Raw genomic sequence first — 24,221 nt, forward strand, 5'->3', positions numbered from 1 at the left:
GCTGAGATGTTTCTTGCAGCGTGTTCCCCTCCCAACCTGAGGGGGATCCAGTTCCCTTTCTAGCACCAGGATTCGAAGCTGGATCTTTCACGAAGCTCACCAACCTTCCTGATTCTTTGCGCTTGAGCTTGAAGAACGAGTGCAGTGCGTAAGCTAGGTTTAGAGCCACAGTGCTCGGTTTTATTTTGTATTATGTTTGGAGCTTCTGCCTGCTTTCCCCCTGCTTTTATTCCTAATGAAGTTCCTTAATATGACTGCTGAGGAGTGTATGGTTGCCATTCTCAGGGTTTCAGAATCCCCAAGTGCCCAGATGCTTGGCATTCGGGCTCCTGGGAGTTTAGGGTTGGCATTGCAAGTCGCCAGCGCATTCTTCTGAGGTCTGGGAGAGACTCAGAGAGCAGGCTGCTGTTACACTCCAAATGAACCAAAACGCTGTAGGCTGAAGTGAGGAGTCCTGGTGCACTGGCTCAGAACCTTTTAAAAAGGAATTGCTTTAGTAGACCCTCGTACCTACGGGACCGCCTCTCCTGGTATGCCCCACAGAGGACCTTAAGGTCCATATATAGCAACACCCTAGAGGTCCCGGGCCCTAAGGAAGTTAGATTAGCCTCAACCAAAGCCAGGGCCTTCTCAACACTGGCTCCGGCCTGGTGGAACGCTCTGTCTCATGAGACCAGGGCCCTGCGGGATCTGATTTCTTTCCGCAGGGCCTGTAAGACAGAGTTGTTCCACCTGGCCTTTGGCTTAGAATCAGTTTGATTCCCTCCCCCTCTTTCTTTTTCCTTTCTCCTCCTGTGAAGAGGCTGCATCCTAATGCTTTAATGTTGCATTTTAATCTTTTAAATTGTATTTTAATCAACTTGTTTTTATTATTGGTTGTTAGCTGCCCTGAGCCTGGTCTTGGCTGGGGAGGGCGGGGTATAAATAAAAATTTATTATTATTGTTGTTGTTATTAGTACATCCCAGATTCCTTCCCCATCTGAGGCTACAGGAGTAAGTAGGAGGGAAACGACCAGACGCGCTGGCAGCCGTACAAGGCTGTTGTGTTGCATTTGGGCAACAAAGAGGGTATAAGAGGACTCTCTTGGGCTTCATCACACTGGCTGGATTCACTTCTCTACCCCTTCTGTAGAATGACTGCATCAGGTAGAAGCACATCCCTCCTTCTCTCCATCCATCATGACACTGAATAGCATTGAACCCTTTGCAAATGGTGTAGAAATGCATGAATGTTTGCAAAGCACCCCCTCCTTATTTCAACACTGGGCTAATTTAAATCCTTAAAGCTATGAGAATTTTCCATCTTTTCCCCTGGCACAACTTGCTTTGAGCTTCTAATTTTCCATGAAGAGGGAACATGTGTTTGAGAAAAAGCTAAAAGAAAGCAGGGAAGAGACTCTAGTTGCGGGTCTTCTGGGATGGAAAAGCACTGGCTTATCTTACTGAATTCGATTTTATGAAAGAACTGCCATTAGTTAAATGTTCAAAACAATCGCATTGTTTTCACTGTTCTTCTTATTGTACAGGAACACGAAATCACAGCAGTGGAACAAGGAGAAAGATGGAGGCTTTCTCACAAAAGAAAACGTTGGCCAATGTAATTTTCTAACAGGATTGATTTCTCTTCTTCCAGCCTTCTGACTTAAAGATGTACCCTCTTAAACACCCCAGGCTTATCTTGGAAGATGTAAAAAGATGGGACATTTCTTAATGCACATCTGCTTACTTCTCTTACAAGTTTTATTTATTTATTTATTTATCTTGCTTGGTTAGAGGGTTGGGGGCAGCTGCTACTCTGAGGAACTGAAACAACGGACGCTGACACCTTATGGGTGGAGGCAGTTTGGCAGATGGTGCCCCCAGGCTTTTAACATCTTGACATCTCAGCCTCCTTGTTGTGCAACAAAACCACAGTTGTGGGATACCTTACAAGCAGTGAAGCTGACAACAAACAGAAACCTGCAGTCACAGAGTCTCTGGAGCTGGGCAGATACTAATGAATGCAGCACATTTGGGGTGAACACGTTAAAAAATCTGTTGCTGGCAGGTTAAAAAGGTCATCTCTTTCAACCTTGTCTTCCTTTCCACTCCACCCCACCCGAAATGGTATGTTCCTAAGGGTAGGAAGTTTGTTAATGTCCATAAAGCATCATGCGCACTGGTGTTTCTGTATCATTAAAAACTGTCACTTGCTGTCTTTGATTAATAATAATAATAATAATAATTTATTATTTATACCCCATGCATCTGGCTGGGCAGCTTCCAACAAAAACACTAAAATACAATAACCTATTAAACATTAAAAACAGGGCTGCCTTTAGATGTCTTCTAAAAGTTTGGTAGTTATTTTTCTCTTTGACATCTGGTGGGAGGGTGTTCCACAGGGCGGGTGCCACTACCAAGAAGGCCCTCCGCCTGGTTCCCTGGAACTTGGCTTCTCACAGCGAGGGAACCACCAGAAGGCCCTTGGCGTTGGAACTCAGTGTCCGGGCAGAACGATGGAGGTGGAGACGCTCCTTCAGGTATAGCGGACTGAGGCTGTTTAGGGCTTTAAAGCTTTGATGGTGGTAAACTGAGAGGGCCCGGAAATCTTCTGCAACTGAAAGCACATATTGTTGAAGGACAATGTCTTTTGCGTCACATAAAAGAAATGCACACAACAGAAAAGAGTTTGGCCTAGAAGAGAGTGGGGAGCCTGTGGCTTCACTACAAGTGACCATTGGCCATGCTGGCTAGTGCTGGTGGGAGGGGCCACAGGTTTCCAAACCCCGCCCCCCTGCAGTTGATTCAGTTCCTCTCACCTAATGAAAGGAAGCCATTTATGAACCAGGTCAAATGTCAGACCAGTTGACATGTTGCGTTGCTTTCCTTCAAAATAATACTATTAATAATAAATGTAATTATTAAAATATGCAGGCCTGATAGTTGCATAGATGTAACAGCCGCCGCCACACACACTCCAAATCATCTGCAAGGAATTGTGGGTTAAGCATATCCAGATGTCTTCAAGGGTTTTAATTGACACTGGCAGTAATTCTGGTTTGCATTTGTGTACCACAGGACGGAGTACGTTGGTGAAACTGTATATGCATACGTATGTGTATGAATTTCATGCTTATAGCCATGGAAAAAGTATCTTTTCATTTCCTTTAAATTGCAAACAGGTGTTGTCACCTTCTGAACTTAACTCCTATGTTACAACTTCATGGGGCGAGGAGGAGAAGGCTGCTTCTAAACTGAGGGTCTTTTGTTGGCCGGTTCATGGCATGTTGATAAACCCAACAGTTGAACATGGTAGAAAATCAAATGAAACCAAGAAAACTTTTTTGGGGGGTGGGGGGAGGGAGAATCTCGTTAAAGGAAAGAAGGGGAAAGAAGAACATAACGATTAATTTAACACTGGGGCAGGCAGTGAAAGTTGACATCACCACTGGCCACGTTTGATCCCCGCTTACACTAAAGGAATCAAATCCTGTTCCTACCAGTTCCACCCATTCTCTTTTAAATACCGTATTTTTCGCTCTATAAGACGCACCAGACCACAAGACGCACCTAGTTTTTGGAGGAGGAAAACAAGAAAAAAAATATTCTGAATCTCAGAAGCCAGAACAGCAAGAAGGATCGCTGCGCAGTGAAAGCAGCAATCCCTCTTGCTGTTCTGGCTTCTGGGATAGCTGCGCAGCCTGCATTCGCTCCATAAGATGCGCACACATTTCCCCTTACTTTTTAGGAGGATAAAAAGTGAGTCTTATAGAGCAAAAAATATGTTACATCTCTACAAAGTGTGCAGGCTATAACAGGTAACAGATGCTGGATGCCATGAAGAATGACAAGAATGGGAGAAGACAGGTTTGATCCCACTGGGCATTATCCAATAGGACACGTCGAACCCAGAAGTGGCCCGGAAACATCATAAAGATGTCACTGAAATGTCACTAAAAAGGGCAGAATGGAGACAGAGCAGGGTGTTTGCAGGTTTTTTCAGTGGGTTTCCATTATACCCCATTTCACCAACGGATGAAATAAAAAACAAAGGGGCTGCCTGTAATATCCCAGTGTATTGTGCACCATCTTTATTAATGGGTGGAAAGTCATCATGTGGACATTCAGGCACCATACTAAAGGTAAAGGTAAAGGACCCCTGACAGTTTAGTCCAGTCGCAGACGACTCTGGGGTTGCAGCACTCATCTCGCTTTACAGGCCGAGGGAGCTGGCGTTTGTCCACAGAAAGTTTTTCCGTGTCATGTAGCCAGCATGACTAAGCCGCTTCTGGTGCAAGGGAACAGCAAAACCAGAGCAGCGCACAGAAACACTGTTTACCTTCCCACTGGAGCGGTACCTATTTATCTACTTGCATTTTTTCGGCGTGCTTTCAAACTGCTAGGTTGGCAGGAGCTGGGACTGAGCAACGGGAGCTCACCCCATTGTGGGGATTCGAACCGCTGACCTTCTGATCAGCAAGCCCAGAAGGCTCAGTGGTTTAGACCACAGCACCACCCGTGTCCCTTATGCACCATACTTGTTGTTGTTTAGTCGTTTAGTCGTGTCTGATTCTTCATGACCCCATGGACCAGAGCATGCCAGGCCCTCCTGTCTTCCACTGCCTCCCGCAGTTTGGTCAAACTCATGCTGGTAGCTTCAAGAACACTGTCCAACCATCTTGTCCTCTGTTGTTCCCTTCTCCTTATGCCCTCCATCTTTCCCAACATCAGGGTCTTTTCCAGGGAGTCTTCTCTTCTCATGACGTAGCCAAAGTATTGGAGCCTCAGCTTCAGGATCTGTCCTTCCAGTGAGCACTCAGGGCTGATTTCCTTCAGAATGGAAAGGTTTGATCTTCTTGCAGTCCATGGGACTCTCAAGAGTCTCCTCCAGCACCAGAATTCAAATGCATCAATTCTTCGGCAATCAGCCTTTTTTATGGTCCAGGTCTCACTTCCATACCTCACTATTGGGAAAACCACCATACTACCTTGGGCTAATCCTGAACCTAGTTACTGTACTAATATTGGGGGTATCAGTGAGTGACGAAGGGTGGTAGCAGCCAGTGTGGGCATTGCTGGCCTGATTTCTCAAAGCCATGTGTCATTATCAGTTACATAGGCAGCCCTGTTCAGGGAAGTTTTTAATGTGTGACATTTTAGTGTATTTTTTGTCTTTGTTGGAAGCCGCCCAGAGTGGCTGGGGACACCCAGCCAGATGGGCGGGGTACAAATAATAAATTATTATTATTATTATTATTATTATTATTATTATTATTATTATTACTACTACTACACAGAGGATGTGGGGAAGACAGCAGGGATCTTGGTGCTGTGGGGAGGCACATACTAATACTAATACTAATACTAATACTAATACTAATACTAATACTAATACTAATACTAATACTAATACTAATACTAATAAATACTAATACTAATACTAATACTAATACTATCTTATCTGTAGTGGATGTACAGGTTGGCAGGTGCTAGGAATGAGATGTACTTGCAGCGCAAGCCTAAACACACCAGGGTTTGGAATGACATGAGAAAGGCAGAGGTAGGAAGATGGAGAAAAACACTGTTAAGTACCCGTCCTGAGAAAGGTATAATTGCACAGAATCAGTCTCCTGAACTTTACCATGAACTACGGGTCTACAACTGTGTCTGAGTCAGAAGTTTCTGACAGCAACTAAAGAAACAGGTGGCGGGCCCTTTGCAGACAGATGGAGAATACTTTTATGTGCCCTCACAATTTTTTTTTTAAAGGGGGGAATCCACTCCACGTATCCAAAAATAGAAAAAGGGTTTTTCTTTGGGAACACTTCCTGCAAGGGTCTTGACTAATCTGAAGTAAACAACAAACACAGCTGGGAGTCAGGGTGATGGGGAGAAGAGGCCTGGGTGAGGGTTCTAGCTGGAAGCAGAAGTCTTTTTCCCCCTGTAAGAATCTGCAGAGTGAGACTGAGCTTGGGAAAGGGAGTGTGGAGGACTGAACAATGGGGTGACTGACAAGTGTTCAGTTACAGGAAAGAGAGTTCTGATGGGCATTAGCTCTAACTACTCAACAAGTGAACTCATTGACAGAACTGGATGAGAAAGTGACATAAAATGACAAAGGACCATTTTCCTTCCACAGAGATGCAGGGAGGTCATGAAAGGGACTCTGAACAACCAGAACTCGTGGCCAGGTGACGGAAGAGTCCCTTGTGGGAAAGGGTGGTGACATTTCCCAGAATACGGAAATTTAGAGTTGATTAAATGATGAGTGGAAGATGCTTGCTAGAGGAAGCCCTTTTTGTTTCGTTCCCCAAAGTTAATTAATAGCCATCAGCTTGCCACAGACATGGCAAAAGTCACAGGGACTAATCAAGACAACAAGATGGCTCATGGCTGCTGCTATGGGTAAAAGGTAAAGGTAAAGGGACCCCTGACTATTAGGTCCAGTCGTGGCCGACTCTGGGGTTGCAATGCTCATCTCGCTTTATTGGCCGAGGGAGCCGGCGTACAGCTTCCGGGTCATGTGGCCAGCATGACTAAGCCGCTTCTGGCGAACCAGAGCAGCGCACGGAAACGCTATTTACCTTCCCGCTGGAGCGGTACCTATTTATCTACTTGCTCTTTGACGTGCTTTTGAACTGGTAGGTAGGCAGGAGCAGGGACCAAGCAATGGGAGCTCACCCCATCACGGGGATTTGAAACGCCAACTTTCTGATCGGCAAGTCCTAGGCTCTAAGGTTTAACCCAGAGCGCCACCCGCGTCCTGCTGCTATGGGAGGTTTGGCCTAAACCACTATAGCTTGCTCCGATTCCTTTGCAATGCCACCATGTTCCTTTCCTAGAAGAAAGCCAAAACAGACACATCTTTTGAGGGTGTATGTAGATTGCCATCTGAAACAAGTGTCTTGGTAACACGAACTACAGTTACCTATTCTGTCTGAACTAGGAAACTAGAGTTGATGTCTTCCAAACAAACTAGGATATAAAGCCATGATTTAAAGTTGGCTTAATATCCTGGCTTGTTCAGAAGCTGTTAACCAAAGATTCTCAGTTCATTCAGACATAACAGGAAATGATAATATTCTGGCTTGAGTATTGAGAAGAATGAAGGAGCACGAGGCTTGTTCAAACCTTGCTTTATTAAGCTGCAATATAATAGTCTGAATGTGGCCAATGCATTAGAAACAAAGTAGCAGCTCTGCGTTTTTTCTTAAAACTGTAGTTTTATTCTTTTTCATGTACACAAAGTGAACTATTTACAACCACCAGGAGGAATTTCAACACAGAACTGCTGCCAAAACACTGAAAGAAAGCAACCCCAGTAAGTAGAATTATGTATTTCCATAGCTTCTCAAAAGTAAAAGGCTTCGTCATCCCAGAATGTCCTTCTACAAAGATCCATGTGCACCAGGTATATACGTCATGCTCTGCAACCCTAGCATATTGAACAAAGCTGGCCCATAAGTCAGAAAAGCTGTCCATCTACCCTCCGTTTATCCATGCATGTTTTGTTAACTGTTCCTTCAGTGCCACCTGCAATAACTATTGATGCCAGTTCTCTTAGAAAGTGTAGACTTAGCTTCGTCCAATGCTGGGTGAGCTGCTACCACAAGAAAAGTCAGAAATTCTTTATAATGGATATATGTTGCTTCCACCTCAAACAGAGATAATGCTGATCTAAGGCCAACCCAATAATTTTTCCTGACTAAGATAAAAGCAGCAAATGCTCCCCCACACTACCCCCTAAATGTACCTAAAGCCAGCCAAGTTATTGTGGAACCTGCAGCAGAAAATCCTACATGCACCTCCCCACAACCCCTGGCAATTAAAATACAGGAACAATAAAATAAATAGCCATCAATACATTGCTCTTTCATGGCACCTAAAGCCAGCTGTTTCACTCTGCCAAAGGTATATTCATTGAACAGGATCAGAGAGTTTCATTCTTACCTATTTTTGTTTGCTTTTTAATTTGTTCTGAAGTCTCAAAATTTTTGTTCCATTGGTTCTGGACAAATAGCAAGGGCCAAAACTGAAGCAAATCCATGCAGATAAATGTTTGCTTAGAAGCCAGCAGTGTAAACAGAGATGTCAGATGCCACCTACATTTCTCATTTCATGTGCTTCCACAGCTTTTTAATGCTAAAAATGATGTTTTGAGATACCAAGTAATGAGATCACCAGAGACCTCTCATACATACCATCTTTTATGCACACAGAAGACATTTTGGGCGCTAAGTATGTCAGGAAACATACTGAATAAACAAAAAATGGCGGCCAAAGTATCTCTCTGTGGGTATATATGCTGAATCTTATTTTTTAAAAAAATAGATTCTTATTACAAATTTTAATATATATGCCAAAGTATCAAAGATTGTACTTCATAGAACTTGTAAAATACAATCAAGCAATAACCAGTTTAGCAAGAAAAGGCTATTTTGAAGGTAATGTTGTGTACAGTAGACATTGTACATTGCCTTCAAGAGCTACACTTTTGGTAAAATAGGAGCTCTAATAAACAACATTCCCCATCAGAGTATTTAAACAGTTAGGTGCTTTTGTAGATGATATCCTCAGCTGCACTCTGCAGATGAAATACACCTACACATGAATTCACAAACTGTGGTTCTTAAGGACGGCACATGCCCTATGGATGACTTAGGGTAAGGCAACGCGTGTCTTGAGTGAAAGCACTTTTGCAAGCTGCAGACAATAAGTAAAAAAACAACCACCCAAGCATCACTTAAGATATTATTGCAGAAAGAGGCAAAATTCCTTCAGGCTCCTGAAAATGGTTACATTCTCCGTACAGAAACTACTTTTGTAAGATAGTACCTGCATGGGCTCTTCATTTTTAAGCGATTAAAGAGCTACATATTAGGGCCTCTGCTTACTTTTAATACTTATATTTAGTTGCTGAATGACCAGTGGTATTAAAAGAAAAGAAAAGAATAAGAAATAAGCATTTAGTGGCAGCTGAAGAGAAGAGCTTCGTGCAAAGATTTTTATGCAGAAGATATACAAAATATACCGCACCACTGTTTCTCTGGACTACAGATGACTCTCTAGCAGGGGATGCCAATTGGGGGTCCATTGATCCTAAGGAATCCATTTAGGGCAGGCATGTCCAAAGTCCATTTTGGGGCCTAATCCAGCCCGCCGGTCGGTTTAATCTGGCCCTGTGACAGTTTGGCCCTCACAGCCCTTCACTTCATCAAATCTGGCCCTCTTTGAAAAAAGCTTGGACACCACTGATGTAGGGGGTCCGGGGCACCATTCACATACCAAAAACTACAACAAAGGTATCAAAAATTTTCAAAAATGGCTTGGCTTTTGAAAAACAGGGGGGCCGCTGTATATAGCTAATTGGGAACCGCTGCTCTAACAGATAAGCAACTCTTGTACTTAATCATTGGAATGTGAATTTGGATTAAAAGCTGTCTCTTCGCTGTAATTAGCATCCAAAACCTTGTGGTAAGCCACAAAACCTTTTAAGCTCAGCTATGGGAGGAAACTGTAAATTCTACTTAACACTGGTTTTTGGTTTAGCTTACAGGTTTGCTTGTGTTTTTTTTATTTTTTGCAGAGGTAAAGAAGAAAAGGATCCTTGGATTGTAAGGCCCTGAGATCAGATGGCAGCAGAAACTAGGTAAAAACAGAAGAATGGAATATAAGCATTGCCAGTTCTCGTAAGAAGGCTAATTCAGTTAGAAACGTTAGAAATATTCATGTGTTTTAAAAAGCCTGGAGGAAGTTGTCACAAGTTCCTTCTACACCTCATGTGGGAGGATGTGCTTTGTTGAGAATAGAGGAGATGTACAGCGGTACCTTGGTTTACAAACCTAGTCCGTTCTAGGAGTCCATTCTTAAACCAAAACCGTTCTTAAATCAAGGCGCGCTTTCCCTAATGAGGCCTCCTGCAGCTGGTGTCCTTCCACCGTTCGGATTACATTCTTAAATTAAGGTAAAGTTCTCAAACCAGGACACTATTTCCAGTTTTGGGGAGTTTGTAAATCGAATCGTTCTTAAACTGGACTGTTCTTAAACCAAGGTAGCAATGTAATAGAAACAGTTCTGCATCCTGAGATCCAAAAGAAATTGATTTATTTCCCATCTATTCTACAGAATCCTAGGGTTTCTGAAATAGGGGTTGGTCCTGGTTCTCACATCACCATATATAAAAAAAATAATATATCGCAGAACTTCACACAAAATGAGTAGCTTTCAAAAAAGAGCATTTTCCCTAACACCCAGCCTTTGCCACATGTACTTTAAATGTGGAGTCAAGTGAAAGTTTCAAAAAAGCCAGACACTCACCCCTTGTGCTCGCTTGGAACCCCTGACAGAAAATATAAACAGAGTTTAAATAGAAACAGCATTAGTGAGCCACAAATATGAGGCACCAGGAGGAATAGTACTTTCACACAGAAACTATCCAAGTGAGTGGTAGCTATTGTACAAAGGAGAAACATGTTCTAGAACACTGAAGAGATGCTATTTTTAGCAAGGATTAGCTCAGACAGAAGCAAATTACCTTGTAGCAAGTATATCAATACCTAAACCCATCAGTCTCCACCTACCGTATTTTTTTGCTCTATAAGACTCACTTTTTCCCTCCTAAAAAGTAAGGGGAAATGTGTGTGCGTCTTATGGACTGAATGCAGGCTGCGCAGCTATCCCAGAAGCCAGAACAGCAAGAGGGATTGCTGCTTTCACTGCGCAGCGATCCTTCTTGCTGTTCTGGCTTCTGAGATTCAGATTTATTTATTTTTCTTGTTTTCCTCCTCCAAAAACCAGGTGCGTCTTGTGGTCTGGTGTGTCTTATAAAGCGAAAAATACGGTACATAGTATTAGGTGCCATTTTCAGATGAATATTATAAATCATCATAATCTACAAACTGCCATCACTGTGCATGGCCCGTTTGATCAGTTTGAATCAGCTTTTTCCTTTATGAATTTGGATGATCAAACCTATGCTCTCCCCAAGGGGATGATTTCTGAAACAGAGCTAAAAAATCTGTTTTCCAGAAGAAAGGCAGGTTACGAAGAGAAAAGTTATTTTGCAAAGATGATGAGAAAAAGAAAGGACTACAAAGAAGGCTTTATTCAGTTCGGTGAATAGTTACCCACCCCCGCTGCCCCCATCTGATTCCAGCTAACCTAACCTGGATCTGGTCCCAAATTAATTTGGGGGGCAGAGCTAGTCTATTCAAACCCTGCCACTCTGTGTTCTCCTTTGTGGCTGTAGACCACCTATGTCTTCATTCAGAATATTATGGTGAAATGCACAGGCAGAATAGATTCTCCCCACCCCGTATTTTTAAGCCACCAGTAAAACTTTATAATATACATAGCTCAGTTGGTAGAGCATGAGACTCATGGGTTCAAACCCCACATTCATCGCAGAAAATGACCCTCATGGTCCCTTTCCAACGCTACATTTCTATGATTTATGGCACCTGCCGCTATTCTTGACAATAATGGTAGCACCCTGCCTTGCTACCCAAGGTGAAACATGGGTTTGAAGAAAGGGTTGTTTTGAGAACAATTATGTACCAGCAGCAACCACAAAGGCTGGTGTGACCTCCCCTTATCACTCAACCTTTCCTGTGTGGAACTCGCTGTGATCAGCTATTATTGCATCACTCCCGTCTGTTTGCAACCTTTGGCACAAGGCTGGCTAATCTTATCTTGAAGCTGCTGGCTGCAACACAGAGACATGCAGCGCCGCAAACGCTTGTAAATATTGGGACGGACTAGTTTAACTAGAGGCTGGTAGATTATTTACAGAGCAGATTTGCAGCCCTCAAAGGCTCACATCTCTGAAGAGCACTCTTGGTACTCACCAATCACAATCAGAGTGTAGTTCACATTCATGCTGCCAAAACCATTGGTGGCTTTGCAGATGTATGTTCCGGCATCCTCGCTTTCTACTTCTTTGATTTTCAACCCTTGTTGGAGGACCCTGAACCGCGTCCAACCACTGTGGATGGTTCTTCCATCCTTCATCCACATAGTAAGGGGTGGGGGGTCACCCTCCACGGGGCAAGGGAGCTTGATGGTTCTTCCTAATCTCACAGACTGCCGATGGATCACTTTATCAGAAATTCTGGGTGGGCCTAGGTAAGGGAAGAAAGAAAAGAAAAGTAACATGTTTAACTTTCTTGATTAAAGTTTGAGACACTGTCAAAGAATACGACACTTTATATGGACTGTATAACAATAGTCTTTTTTTATACAGTCCCACCAATCTTTTCTCCCTGTGCCCCCTTCCCATATCCCTGCTGAATTTGTGGTAACCATTAAAAAATGCTGATAAAATCAATTTGTAAACATTTTCTAGATGCTTATTAAAAACAAACCTGGAAGGAAAGTGGGATACAAATGTAATAGTAAAGCAATTTAATTAATAACAGGCAGCAAACAGCTAGACAAAGTTATAAATGACAAACCTGAAAGCCAAAATTAGTAACAGCGTTGGCAGTTAAAGCGATACATTCTAGCCTCTTGCATAACATACTAGCTTTCTGCATGCAAAGAGCTGCTGGTGTGTGAGAGCATTCAAAGAAATAATTTTCCCAACTTGCACCCTAAGGTGATACAGCCCTAGGTCCACTGCCCCATTTGCCTTTTCTGCATAAATGAATTTTCTCTCATTGAAGAGAAGCAAGAATCTAGTACTCAACCAGATGGTTATGAAGCAAGTCCATTGTGCTATGTGATGTTAAATATTAGGACACCATGGAACAAGTACAGGGAAAAACTGAGCACAAACCCAATGTTATATTCCAAAGGTTTTGGAATGCTCAGCTAAGCTCTCTCTACCACCCTTGAAAGGACTTGAAGTTCGGTTTGGTAATGCGTTTATCTTGGCATTTGCAATTTTAACAGCAACATGTTCCCAATAATATTTCCAAACAAAATAAAATGAGATGTCTTCCAGTAATTCATAGATTCTGCACTCTCATATGCAGGTGTCTGGGACCCAGTACTTCAGACAGCTGATGCTTTCACTCCAGTACCCTATATGCCAGGGTTTCAAACATGCGCCCTTGGTTATGAATACAAAGAATAATAGAATTGTAGAATTGGAAGGGACCCTGAGAATTCTCTAGTCCACCCCATTGCAATGCAGCTGACCCATATGGGAAATGAACCTGCAACCTTCATGTTATCAGCACCACCAACTGAGCTATTCAGGATGAGTATATGAGCCTCTTGGGCTTTTCGATCAGAAGGTCAGCGGTTCGAATCCCCGCAATGGGGTGAGCTCCCGTTGCTCGGTCCCTGCTCCTGCCAACCTAGCAGTTCAAAAGCACACCCCCAAAAAAGTGCAAGTACAGTGGTACCTCGGGTTACATACGCTTCAAGTTACATACGCTTCAGGTTACAGACTCTGCTAACCCAGAAATAGTACCTCAGGTTAAGAACTTTGCTTCAGGATGAGAACAGAAATCGCGTGGCGGTGGTGCGCCAGCAGCGGGAGGCCCCATTAGCTAAAGTGGTGCTTCAGGTTAAGAACTGTTTCAGGTTAAGTACAGACCTCCGGAACGAATTAAGTACGTAACCAGAAGTACCACTGTAGATAAATAGGCACCGCTCCAGCAGAAAGGTAAACTGCGTTTCCGTGTGCTGCTCTGGTTTCACCAGAAGTGGCTTAGTCATGCTGGCCACATGACCCGGAAAAACTGCCTGCGGACAAATGTCGGCTCCCTCGGCCAGTAAAACAAGATGAGTGCCACAACCCCAGAGTCATTCGCGACTGGACTTAACTGTCAGGGGTCCTTTACCTTTTTATATACACAGCACATATATAAACAAACATCACCAGTGGGTATGCGATTTTCAACACCCCAGGCCCAGAACAGCAACTTACCACAGGGATGTTGGCCTGTTCTCCGATTAGCACAGAAAAAAATATATCAGTAGATTTGGGGACAGCAGCATTTTAAGGTAAAGGTAAAGGTACCCCTGCCCGTACGGGCCAGTCTTGACAGACTCTGGGGTTGTGCGCCCATCTCACTCAAGAGGCCAGGGGCCAGCGCTGTCCGGAGACACTTCCGGGTCACGTGGCCAGCGTGACAAAGCTGCATCTGGCGAGCCAGAGCTGCACACGGAACGCCGTTTACCTTCCTGCTGGTAAGCGGTCCCTATTTATCTACTTGCACCCGGAGGTGCTTTCGAACTGCTAGGTTGGCAGGCGCTGGGACCGAGCAGCGGGAGCGCACCCCGCCACAGGGATTCGAACCGCCGACCTTTCGATCGGCAAGTCCTAGGTGCTGAGGCTTTAACCCACAGCGCCACCTGCGTCCCCAGCATTTTAGTTTACTGCAAAACACCAAAAAGGGTCACAGGCAGCAAAAGTGCCAAAGTAAAATGCATGCATTAATTTCTTATGCATCACCCTTCCCAAAAAAACGTACAGCTGGATAAAGAGATAGATTTGGCAGGGAATATTTCAGTAGCCATATAAGGGGTGGAGACTGATGAGCTACAATCGAGGCCTAAGCGCAAAGAGGAAAGCTCAAATGCAAATGACAGGAGGCAGAAAGGACAGTGAGATCAGGGAAACAGAAAAGAAGTACTGATGGAAGAGTTCAAACTACTGTCTATTCCCGGGCAAAAAGAACAGGAGCAAATGTCCTGTTGGTTCACAGAGACTTGAGAGTCTGTGGTGGATATTACCCGAGCGAGCAACCTCCTAGAAAACTCCCACAATGGTGAAAAAGTAGGAAATGGAAGGATATGTGTGTGGAAAGCCCCACGCGAAGTTCCTAACAGCACCAAAGGGGTGGGGAGGGATACAGAGGGGCAGCAAGGGGACAGGATGGAGGAGATAGAAATGAGAGATGGATGGTGCTGTATCAGATTGTCCTGGAATATTCCCATGGTGGCCAGGCTCACTGAATAACATTGTTCCTTGGAGTGATGGCTTGATAGCAATGTCTTATAAAATATTTTCAGGTGTATTAGGGGACCAGGTGGAGTGTGTCTTGTTTGACAATGGCTGACCTGCCTCTTCTGTCCACTCAGGGACCTAAGGGCAGGGCTGCCAGAGGCAAAGTGTGCACTTGGGAACAAATTTCAAGTTGAACTGATTATTATTTTTTCAAAAATAGAGAGAAAACGTACAGAAAAATAATGAAAAGCCATTTTTTTGTATCCAATTAGTGAAAAATATGGTGCCGCAATAATAATAATAATAATAATAATAATAATAATAATAATAATAATAATAATAATATTTATTTATACCCTGGACTCCCCAGCCAAGACCGGGATCAGGACGGCTAAAATAAAAAGCCCATCTGTATCTCCCTCTGAATCAATTTTAGCTGAGCTGCAGACAAATTTCAATATCAGAAGTCAAACAAAAAAAGTCATCTATTTAGGTACAAAATGTTATTAAAAACGCAAAAACTATTGATTATGCCAGATTAAGCAACAAACGATACCCTAAGAATCTGGAATGGTTTGGGTATTTTCAAATGAAACTTGCTGTTCTGAAATATTTAAACGCAATCAGAATGTTAACAGAATTTGAAGAAACCCTATTTTTAAAGGAAAGAGCGGATTATCTAAGAATTTACCATTTGTTAGGCTGTCAGTCAGTATGGTTTTTACTATGTTTTTATCGCTGATGCTTTGTGTTTCTAATGCCGTGAGATCTTTTGATAAAAGGGCGGCATATAAACTGAATTAACCACAACAGCAGTGTGAATTCATAAGGGCATTTGTAGCGAATAAATCAGTTGTGACAACTTTCGTTTGTTTAAGTACTTCAGATACACACACACACACAAACACACATACAGAGATAAATGTGCTGATGTAATTCCCTTGCATCGAACTACAAGCAACTGGAATCCCCATTCTGTTTGGATATAAAAAGAGATCAGGGATCCTACACCTGCCCCACTGAGCAGCTGAGTTATCTTCAGTTTAGATCCCAGGGCAGAGGCTCTTTTATCAGATACCATTGGGGGTGGGGGCGGGGGGGGTGGACTTCTGGCTGCTACCCTGTTAAAACCTTAAAAATATACAGTTGTCTTTCCCCTTCACTCCCTTCCCCCTACGTTGCCTCAGCCAGTAGACTCATTTCTTAGTGACAATATAAATTTAGAAAGCATTCATAACCGTCAGGGAGGGTTGATTTTAATTAAGTCATGGTTTAAATCACCCAGGAAAAAATTCTAATTGGAACCATTGACCTCCTGCCCCTCTCATATTTTATTTTTCTTGGGTGGGGTGTTATTGTCTGAGTACAAATTACCATTTTGTATTTGTTTTTATGGAGGATGTAGGTGCGCTGGCCTGTTTTTTTGCCATCGCCACTTGTTTTTCTTCTGGGAAACTAATGTTTTGTGATACCCGCGGCAAGTTTCTTAAGATTTCAAAATGTGCCGCAGGCCCAAAAAGATTGAAGGCCTCTGATATAACCATCAAAATACACTATCTGAAGAAGTGTGCATGCACACGAAAGCTTATACCCAGAACAAACTTAGTTGGTCTCTAAGGTGCTACTGGACAATTTATTTTATTTTATTTCTATATTTCATCAAAATACAGTGATTCATGAGCAGATAACACCCCTTGCTCTGAGGATTATCTTGCACTGACACTGCAGAAACTCCAGGCTCCAGTTAAAAGCCTCTCTCTCGCTTTCTGCAGTTCTTTGTAATTAAGATGTTGGGCTGATTAGTGGTAGTTTACAGATGGCTGGTTGGTTTTGTTTTGTGCAGTTTTAATTATTTGTCTTATCTGCTTCGTTATTGAAAGCCATGCTGGAGTTGTAAGGTAAAAGCTACAGTACAAGTTTAATTATTTAGTTGCATAGTTAATTAATGTTTTGTCTATTATAATATGCAAGATGTACTCTGGAAGCTAGCAGCAGATAGTAAACATGTCATCGAAATCAAACCAATTTCTACTACTCAGAAGAATGTTGATGTGCGATTTCTTATGTTCACATTTTAAACAATATTTTTACCATTTTAGAATCTAGTACGTGTTACAATGCTTTTATAGAAAACCTGTTATTGCCTCGCAATTTGGGTCCGCGCAAACAGAAAGCAAGCTATTTTTTTTGTTTCAATCACGAATTATTCTTGCTTCTCTCCATACAGATAAAAGAACTTTGAGAAAGGGCTTTTGTTTGGAGGGCAAAGAACAAATGGCTTTGGAAGAAGAGCTTAGCCCTTACTATCTAGAACAAGATTTTGTCCTGTAGATGGCAATTAATTCGTTATCAAGAGTATCTAACTATGAATAGTTTTGAGAACTGAGTATGTTGCAAAACATAAAAAGGTAAAGAGACCCTTGACCGTTAGGTCCAGTCGCGGACGACTCTGGGGTTACGTGCTCATCAGCTTCCGGGTCATGTGGCCAGCATGACTAAGCCGCTTCTGGTGAAACCAGAGCAGTGCATGGAAATGCTGTTGACCTTCCCGCCAGAGTGGTACCTATTTATCTGCTTGCACTTTGACGTGCTTTCGAACTGCTAGGTTGGCAGGAGCAGGGACCAAGCAACAGGAGCTCACCCCGTTGCGGGGATTCAAACCGCCGACCTTCCGATCGGCAAGCCCTAGGCTCTGTGGTTTAACCCACAGCGCCACCCTTCTTAATTTACGGAGTAGATAAGAAACAAAAGCAAGAGATTGTCCAGGTGGGCTTAGTGGAGAATGTGCTGAGATATCGGGTGGTCCCTGCTGTTCTGCCCTTGGAAAGGGCTGCCCTCCTGACTATGGATAAAAGGAGGAAGAGGAGTCACCCCAATGCAGATGTGTGACGTCACATGCAAACACCTGCACGTAGTGTGTGCAATGTCACAGGCACTGCATGCAGGCATGTGCGTGTGACGTTGCATGTCCACGTTGCGGCGGTGGGCACCCAAAATCCTGAGGGCGAGATAGAGCCCCCAACACATGCTGATTTGGGCAGATGTTTCTGTGAAGCCATATGTCAGGCATGTCCAGCTCCCAAAAGACTGACATCTACTCCCACTATTAAAAAAAACTGATTGCGATCTACCCATTGAATTGACCAAAGTTGTTGAGCTTTTTGGGGGGGAGGAAGACCCAAGGTTGTTGAGCTTTTCGCGAGCAGCATGTTTAACATGCCTGCCATATGTGAATCAGCAGAGCAGGTCCAAGGTCTCAGAACACAAGCACAACCATTTTAGGGACTCCACTCTGGATTGTGTAGGGTTCACTCCTTAGCCTATGCGTAGGCAAACTAAGGCCCGTGAGCCGGATCTGGCCCAATCGCCTTCTAAATCCGGTCCACAGACAATCCGGGACTCAGCGAGTTTTTGCATGAGTGGAATGTGTCCTTTTATTTAAAATGCATCTTTGGGTTATTTGCGGGGCATAGGAATTCATTTTCAAAATACAGTCTGCCCCCCCCCCCAAGGTCTGAGGGACAGTGGACCGGCCCCCTGCTGAAAAAAGTTTGCTGACCCTTGCCTTAAAGGTAAAGGTACCCCTGTTTGTACGGGCCAGTCGTGTCCGACTCTAGGGTTGTGCGCCCATCTCAGTAAAGAGGCCGGGGGCCAGCGCCGTTTACCTTCCCGCTATAAAGCGATACCTATTTATCTACTTGCACTTAGGGGTGCTTTCGAACTGCTAGGTGGGCAGGAGCTGGGACCGAAAGATGGGAGCTCACCCCGCCACGAGGATTCGAACCGCCGACCATACGATCAGTAAGTCCTAGGCACTGAAGTTTTACCCACAGCGCCACCCACGTCCCTGACCCTTGCCTTAGCCTCTTCTAAAACATCATGGACTTGGGTTTTTATTTTAAGATATAGGCATAATCTTTGTTTCAAGCTGCTTGACAAATTCAGATCTTGCTTTAAACTTGGCTGCTTACAAACAGAAACTAGCTTCGAGTTTAATTAAAAATACAACATCTATAATCTTCCCCACTACCCGTCCTGCTCTCAGTTAACAAGAACTCACATGATCTCAACATAAATTTTCTGTACAGAATTACAGAGGTCGTGCTGCCATTCAGTACGCAAGTATATACAAATCAGATTTATGATTCTTCAGGAAAAATCCTCAGATCATTGGCATTTTGACTGTGACTTGAACAGAATAATATAATGTAGTAACACCACTAAAACTGAAGGTTAAGTGCTTTCCCACACCACACATTCCAGAGTGTGCACAGATCTTTTATTGCTCAATTGAGGCAGACAGGCAGAAGAAATTTCGCCAACAATTGTTTAGATTCAGCCTTGTTATTTTTGAGCTAAGGAGTAGTTATCTGGCTCGAGATTCACACAGGGCCTTTGCAGAATTGTTGAACCATGTCCTGGGAGACCATTTGGTCACAGTCATCTTTATTAACACACTAAATATAATTGCAAAAAATTCCAAAGAGCGTCAACTAGCTTGGACAATTTCCCAAAATGGAAAAGTAATATATATATTGGATCGTAACGTTTATTAAGCAGTTAAATAATTTTTAGTAGCCCCCTGGGTCGCATTTATTTTATTATTTAATACCAAACATGTTGACTTTCTACAAAGATAAGATTTCTTTTGAACTAACGTTTGCAACACAGAAACTCTGCTTCATTCATGAACCATGTGTGGAGTCCACATTTTCAGGTAGTACAAGAAAAGATGAAGAAGGAAAGGTTCCTACGCATAAAAATAACCCACGGACCACTGGTGGGGCAGGAGGCTGCTGGATGAAAAAGAAATTAAGACACTTTGGTGGACATTTCAAGATGTTTTAATTGATCAAAATGGTTAACATTGATGAACCAGCTAAACATTTTCCTACAAGTTCCATAGGTTTCCATCTCATGAGGAGGCATTAAGGGGATGTCTTTGGTGAATGCTTCTGGGTGAAGAAAGCAGTGGCGTAGCGTGGGTTGTCAGCACCCGGGGCAAGGCAAGTAATTTGCGCCCCCTAACCCGTGGATTTTAGCACTCGAGTGCGAGCGCCCCCCCCCCCAGATGTTGCGGCCGGCCCTCCTGCACCCCCCCCACGCTACGCCACTGGGGCTGGGGGCGAGCGAAGGAGCCAAGGACCCCCCCCCCTTAAGGCTCAGCAGGAATTTATTAAATTTATTATTTGCGGAGCCCCCGCGAGCTGAGGCAGCCGAAGCCCCCTCCCCTCGGGCGCCTCCGCTCCCCCTCCTCTCCTTGGGCTGTAGGTGGAGCCCGCGCTCCGAGGCGCTCCAGATCCGGGCTTGGCGAGCGCCTCTCCTCCTCCCGGCCGGGTCCGGGGGCTTCCAGCCGCGCTCCGTCCTCGCCCCCCCCCCCCCCGCGGCTGAGACTTGCGCTGAGAGCCGGAGCCAGCGGCGCCCCCTTCCGCCGGCAGACCCTCGCCCGCCCACCGGCTTCCTCTCGGAGGGTTTTGGGGAGCGCAGGGCGCGGCGAGGCCCCTCGGAGCTCTCCTCCCTCCCCGTCGGCAGAAGCAGCCGCCGCCTGTGGCTGGGCCGAGGGGATGGCGGCGGCGTCGGGGTGCGGAGGCTGCCCGTGCCAGGCCAGGGATCGGTGGCGGCGTCGGCACTGCTGCAGCGGCTGCTCCTCCTGCGAGCAGTGAGTGGAGCGCAGCGGCGGCGGCGGGGAGCCCGGCGGAGGAAGGAACTTGTCCCTTCCCTCTGGACTCGCGCCCCCCCCCAGATGTTGCGCCCCTGGCACCCCCCACGCTACGCCACTGGAAGAAAGGAAGACTGGTTCCTTACATGTTGGCCAGCAACTATTGGCTTTTTCCACCTGCCTTGCCCCACCCTCCAGCCATAGGGGCCTTCATAAGGGAGTTGTTTCCAGAAGAAGAGCTGTGAGGGGAGAGAAACTCTGTTTGCCATCAGGGGGTGATTGGTTTCACCAGGGCTTCCCCAACTTCAGCCCAAGGAAGCTTCAGAGAGAAGTTGCTGCCACAGGCATTATGTGGATCTGTATTTTGATGAATAGAGTGAAAGAGTATTGGTCATGGGGGTGGGGGGAGTGTGTGTATGAACTTCATAGTGCTTGGTTTAATGTTTGGCTGCTATTTTGCTAATATTAAGATGGATTTATGGATTATAGATGCCGTGTTGATTTGGTAATCGTATATGACTTTTGCTTTAATTGTGACGTTTAGCTTATTTTTTAGTTGTTGATTTTTTAACAGTGATTTACAGATTTTAATTGTTTCACTGATGCTGTATTTGTGATGTTCTATCATGTTACTGTCATTTATTGTTTGCAAGCTGTTTTGGGATTCATTTGAATGAAAAGTGGAACAGAAATATAATCCATAAAAGTAATCAGTGAACTGGACTTACTACATTTTGAACTCATTCTTACGCACCACCTGGCCCTTTTACTGTCACCTGCTGCTGTTAGCATATGCTAATGTGATTGTTGAAATATAGGAACATCACTATAGCATGGAGGTGAGGCATCTTATTGGTTCAGTTGGCCAGACCTTACGTTCCCCCACTCTACAAGACAACTTTGACAAGTGGAGAAGACCACCCAGCTCTCAATCATCTGTCATCATAACGACATCAGATTATTGACATGTAGCGTCACAGAAGCATGCCAGTCAGTAATCACATGGTTCAAAGATGCCTAATGAGCAGAGCAGCTCATTCCCATTGGTCTTCCTCCATGAAATTCAGTTGCCAAAACTGAAATTCCATGCCTCCTCAGGGCCTTTTCCAAGCAATCAGAGACCGTGCTTGAGCGAAACCAAACTCTCCGCCACCTTTTTCATGCCTCTTCTGGTTCTGGGAGCCAAGGAGGGAGGGGAGCTTATCACAGCAGGAGGGGGAGACACCCCTGACTCTTCATCAGCCAGACTCATCTCTACCTCTTGACCTCCCTCCTCCCACGCTTCAGCTTCTGCCTCTGATTCTTGACTGCTCTCTGCCACAGACTCTCCCAGCTCACTAAGCCCTGTTACCTCTTCAGCTTTTGACATGGGGTGGTGGGCAGGAGTGGATGCTTTCTTCAGGGCTTGGGTGAGTGAAAGAGTTCCCCATATGGAACTCTCCCCCACACCCAAAGAAAGCAGGGTTCAATTCTAGGTGCAGCAGCTTACATGCAGGGAGTTCAGTTCTGATTTCTGCAGGGATTGGCTGCATGAGCAGGCAAACCCCCCACATCTCTACCTGCTCCACACCTCATGTCACATTTAACTACAGGCGTGGGGCGGGTGGGTGTGGTTTGGGGGAAATGGCCTCGCAGGCCAAAGATTTCCTACCCCTGCAATAGTGGCTGTTAACAATGGAATGCATTCAGCTAGCTTCCAATTCTTGTTGCGCTGAGCTGTACTTTCAGTAATGGGGATGACAAGAGGGTTTGTCCAGATAGCTGTCGTGCCTAGCTCTGAGCTGGTACTAGATACGGCATCCACAGAGGATGAACAAGACACTCCACAGGTCATGGACTTGGCCAGACAACTGGGTCCCCTGGAACCAGTGCTGAGAATATCATTGAAAGGCTCTTTGAGGTGAGATCTGCTGAAGAACACTTGAGAGCCACCAGAGGAGCCACAAACTGTGGACCACCAAGCAACAACATAGCATGCATCTACCAACTCAAGAGTCATTGCACAGCCCACGAGTAGGGGGCCACCTTGTAAACTAACCAGGTCTCTCTCTTGAGCTTTCCAGCTGCTGAATATGACATCGAGGTGCTGGATCTTGGACTTTTGCCTGATCCTGCTTCTGGATCACATTTTGGGCCTAGACTGATTCTCTGTACTTCGACTTTGGGCTACACTGCGGCTGCAAACCTGTCCTTCTTGGTGACTATTTTGGACAGTGGCATACACCACCTGGAACTGGGACTCAAGCCACCCACAGGAGAGTGACAGCTGCAATATCTGATCCACCACAGGTGTAATGTGAACAGAGAATCATCTCATTCTGCTCCACCTGGCACCTATTTTTCAGGTTAATCTTCTGGCTTTGTGCTAATGCTACAACAAAACCCTGGGGACAAATGATTATGCTTCATCTACAAGAGCCCAATATTTAGTAGAACAGCAGCTAAACTTTCCATAGGATGTAGTTGCCAGTTATATCTGTATAACATACAGAAAATTGCATGGGCAGAGGATGAATATGTAGTCTCTTCCCTGTGCTTTCCCTTTTTCCCCACCATGGTCAGTCCAAGAACTAAGATTGAGCAAAAGAGACCTTGCTTTCTTGAAATCCAGTTCCTCATCTTGGCTAGCGTGACACTAGAATTTGGACAAAGTTATAATGCTGGGCACCAACAGATAGACAAGACAACTTGCATAAAACCCTTCCCTGTCGTGTGCTAGATGAATTCAAGCAAGCGCTCTTCCTTCTCAGATACAACTGATCCAAGTTACCAATTCCATCAAACCTAGTAGAATTTCATCATGTCACTACACTGGCAGAAAATAAAATGGGACGTGCCTACCTGATGAATACGGAGATACAGGGAAACTGGAATACCATTTAGCATAGCTCAGTTACCTCACAGTCTAGTAATGCGAAATCCCTGGAGCTCCTTCTCAATGAGGTACAGGAAGTTTGTAGCAAAAAGCTTTCAAAAATTCATCTGGAAACCTTAGAAAGAGCTTCACGTATGACTAAGTATATGAATATATACACATAATTTCATTTAGGCAAATAATTTTATAAAAGCAAGTGAGCCTTCTTACATCAGCTACAAGAAACCCTTAACCAGATTATTGGAGGCTGAACAAAGATAAATTCATGCGCGTAGCCAGGATTTATGCTGGGGGAGGGGACAGGCTTTATGTTGGAGTGGGCAGAACCTATGTTAAGTATTTTTATTGATTTACTTAATTTGGGTGGCAGCTGCGCCCTGCCTCCCTCCCCAGCTATGCCCATGGCTAAAATCCTAGCTTTGTCTTCATTAATACAGTACACAATTCCTAGCATTGTTTATTTGGTTGTTTCCACATTGGTTTAAACCACCATGACTCAGGATTGATTTTCTTGGGTCATTCTGGGTGTAATGGACAGAAAGGTGTTAATTTCGATAACAGCAGCTTTATTGGGTAGGCAAAGTCTGGACTTTTACTACGCAAAATGCAGCAAAAATTGCCAACCCTGCAATAATGGATTTCCAGTATTGATAGCCTTGTGTTGGTTAGAAAAATGCTAGAAAACTGATAATGCTTATAAAAATAAAACACCGTCGCAGTTCTTCATTTCCCTTACATCATTCTTCTGCAATACCTGGAGCGTTGTAATTCAATTCATTAAGACAAGGGTGATGGGGGAAATCCA

At 44.4% G+C, this 24,221-nt stretch overlaps 1 protein-coding gene across 2 annotated transcripts in view; it reads right to left on the minus strand.

Moving 5' to 3' along the window:
* Positions 1–24,221, minus strand: part of FGFRL1 (fibroblast growth factor receptor like 1) — a 167,808-nt gene that overhangs the window by 72,464 nt on the left and 71,123 nt on the right. For both annotated transcript variants that reach the window (XM_083738418.1, XM_083738419.1), the window contains exon 3: positions 11,830–12,102. In XM_083738418.1, coding sequence (XP_083594544.1) covers positions 11,830–12,102 — 273 coding nt within the window. The remainder of the gene's footprint in view (positions 1–11,829; positions 12,103–24,221) is intronic.

Source organism: Podarcis gaigeae (genome assembly GCF_964106915.1).
Source record: "Podarcis gaigeae genome assembly, chromosome: 5".
Taxonomy (NCBI): Eukaryota; Metazoa; Chordata; class Lepidosauria; order Squamata; family Lacertidae; genus Podarcis; species Podarcis gaigeae.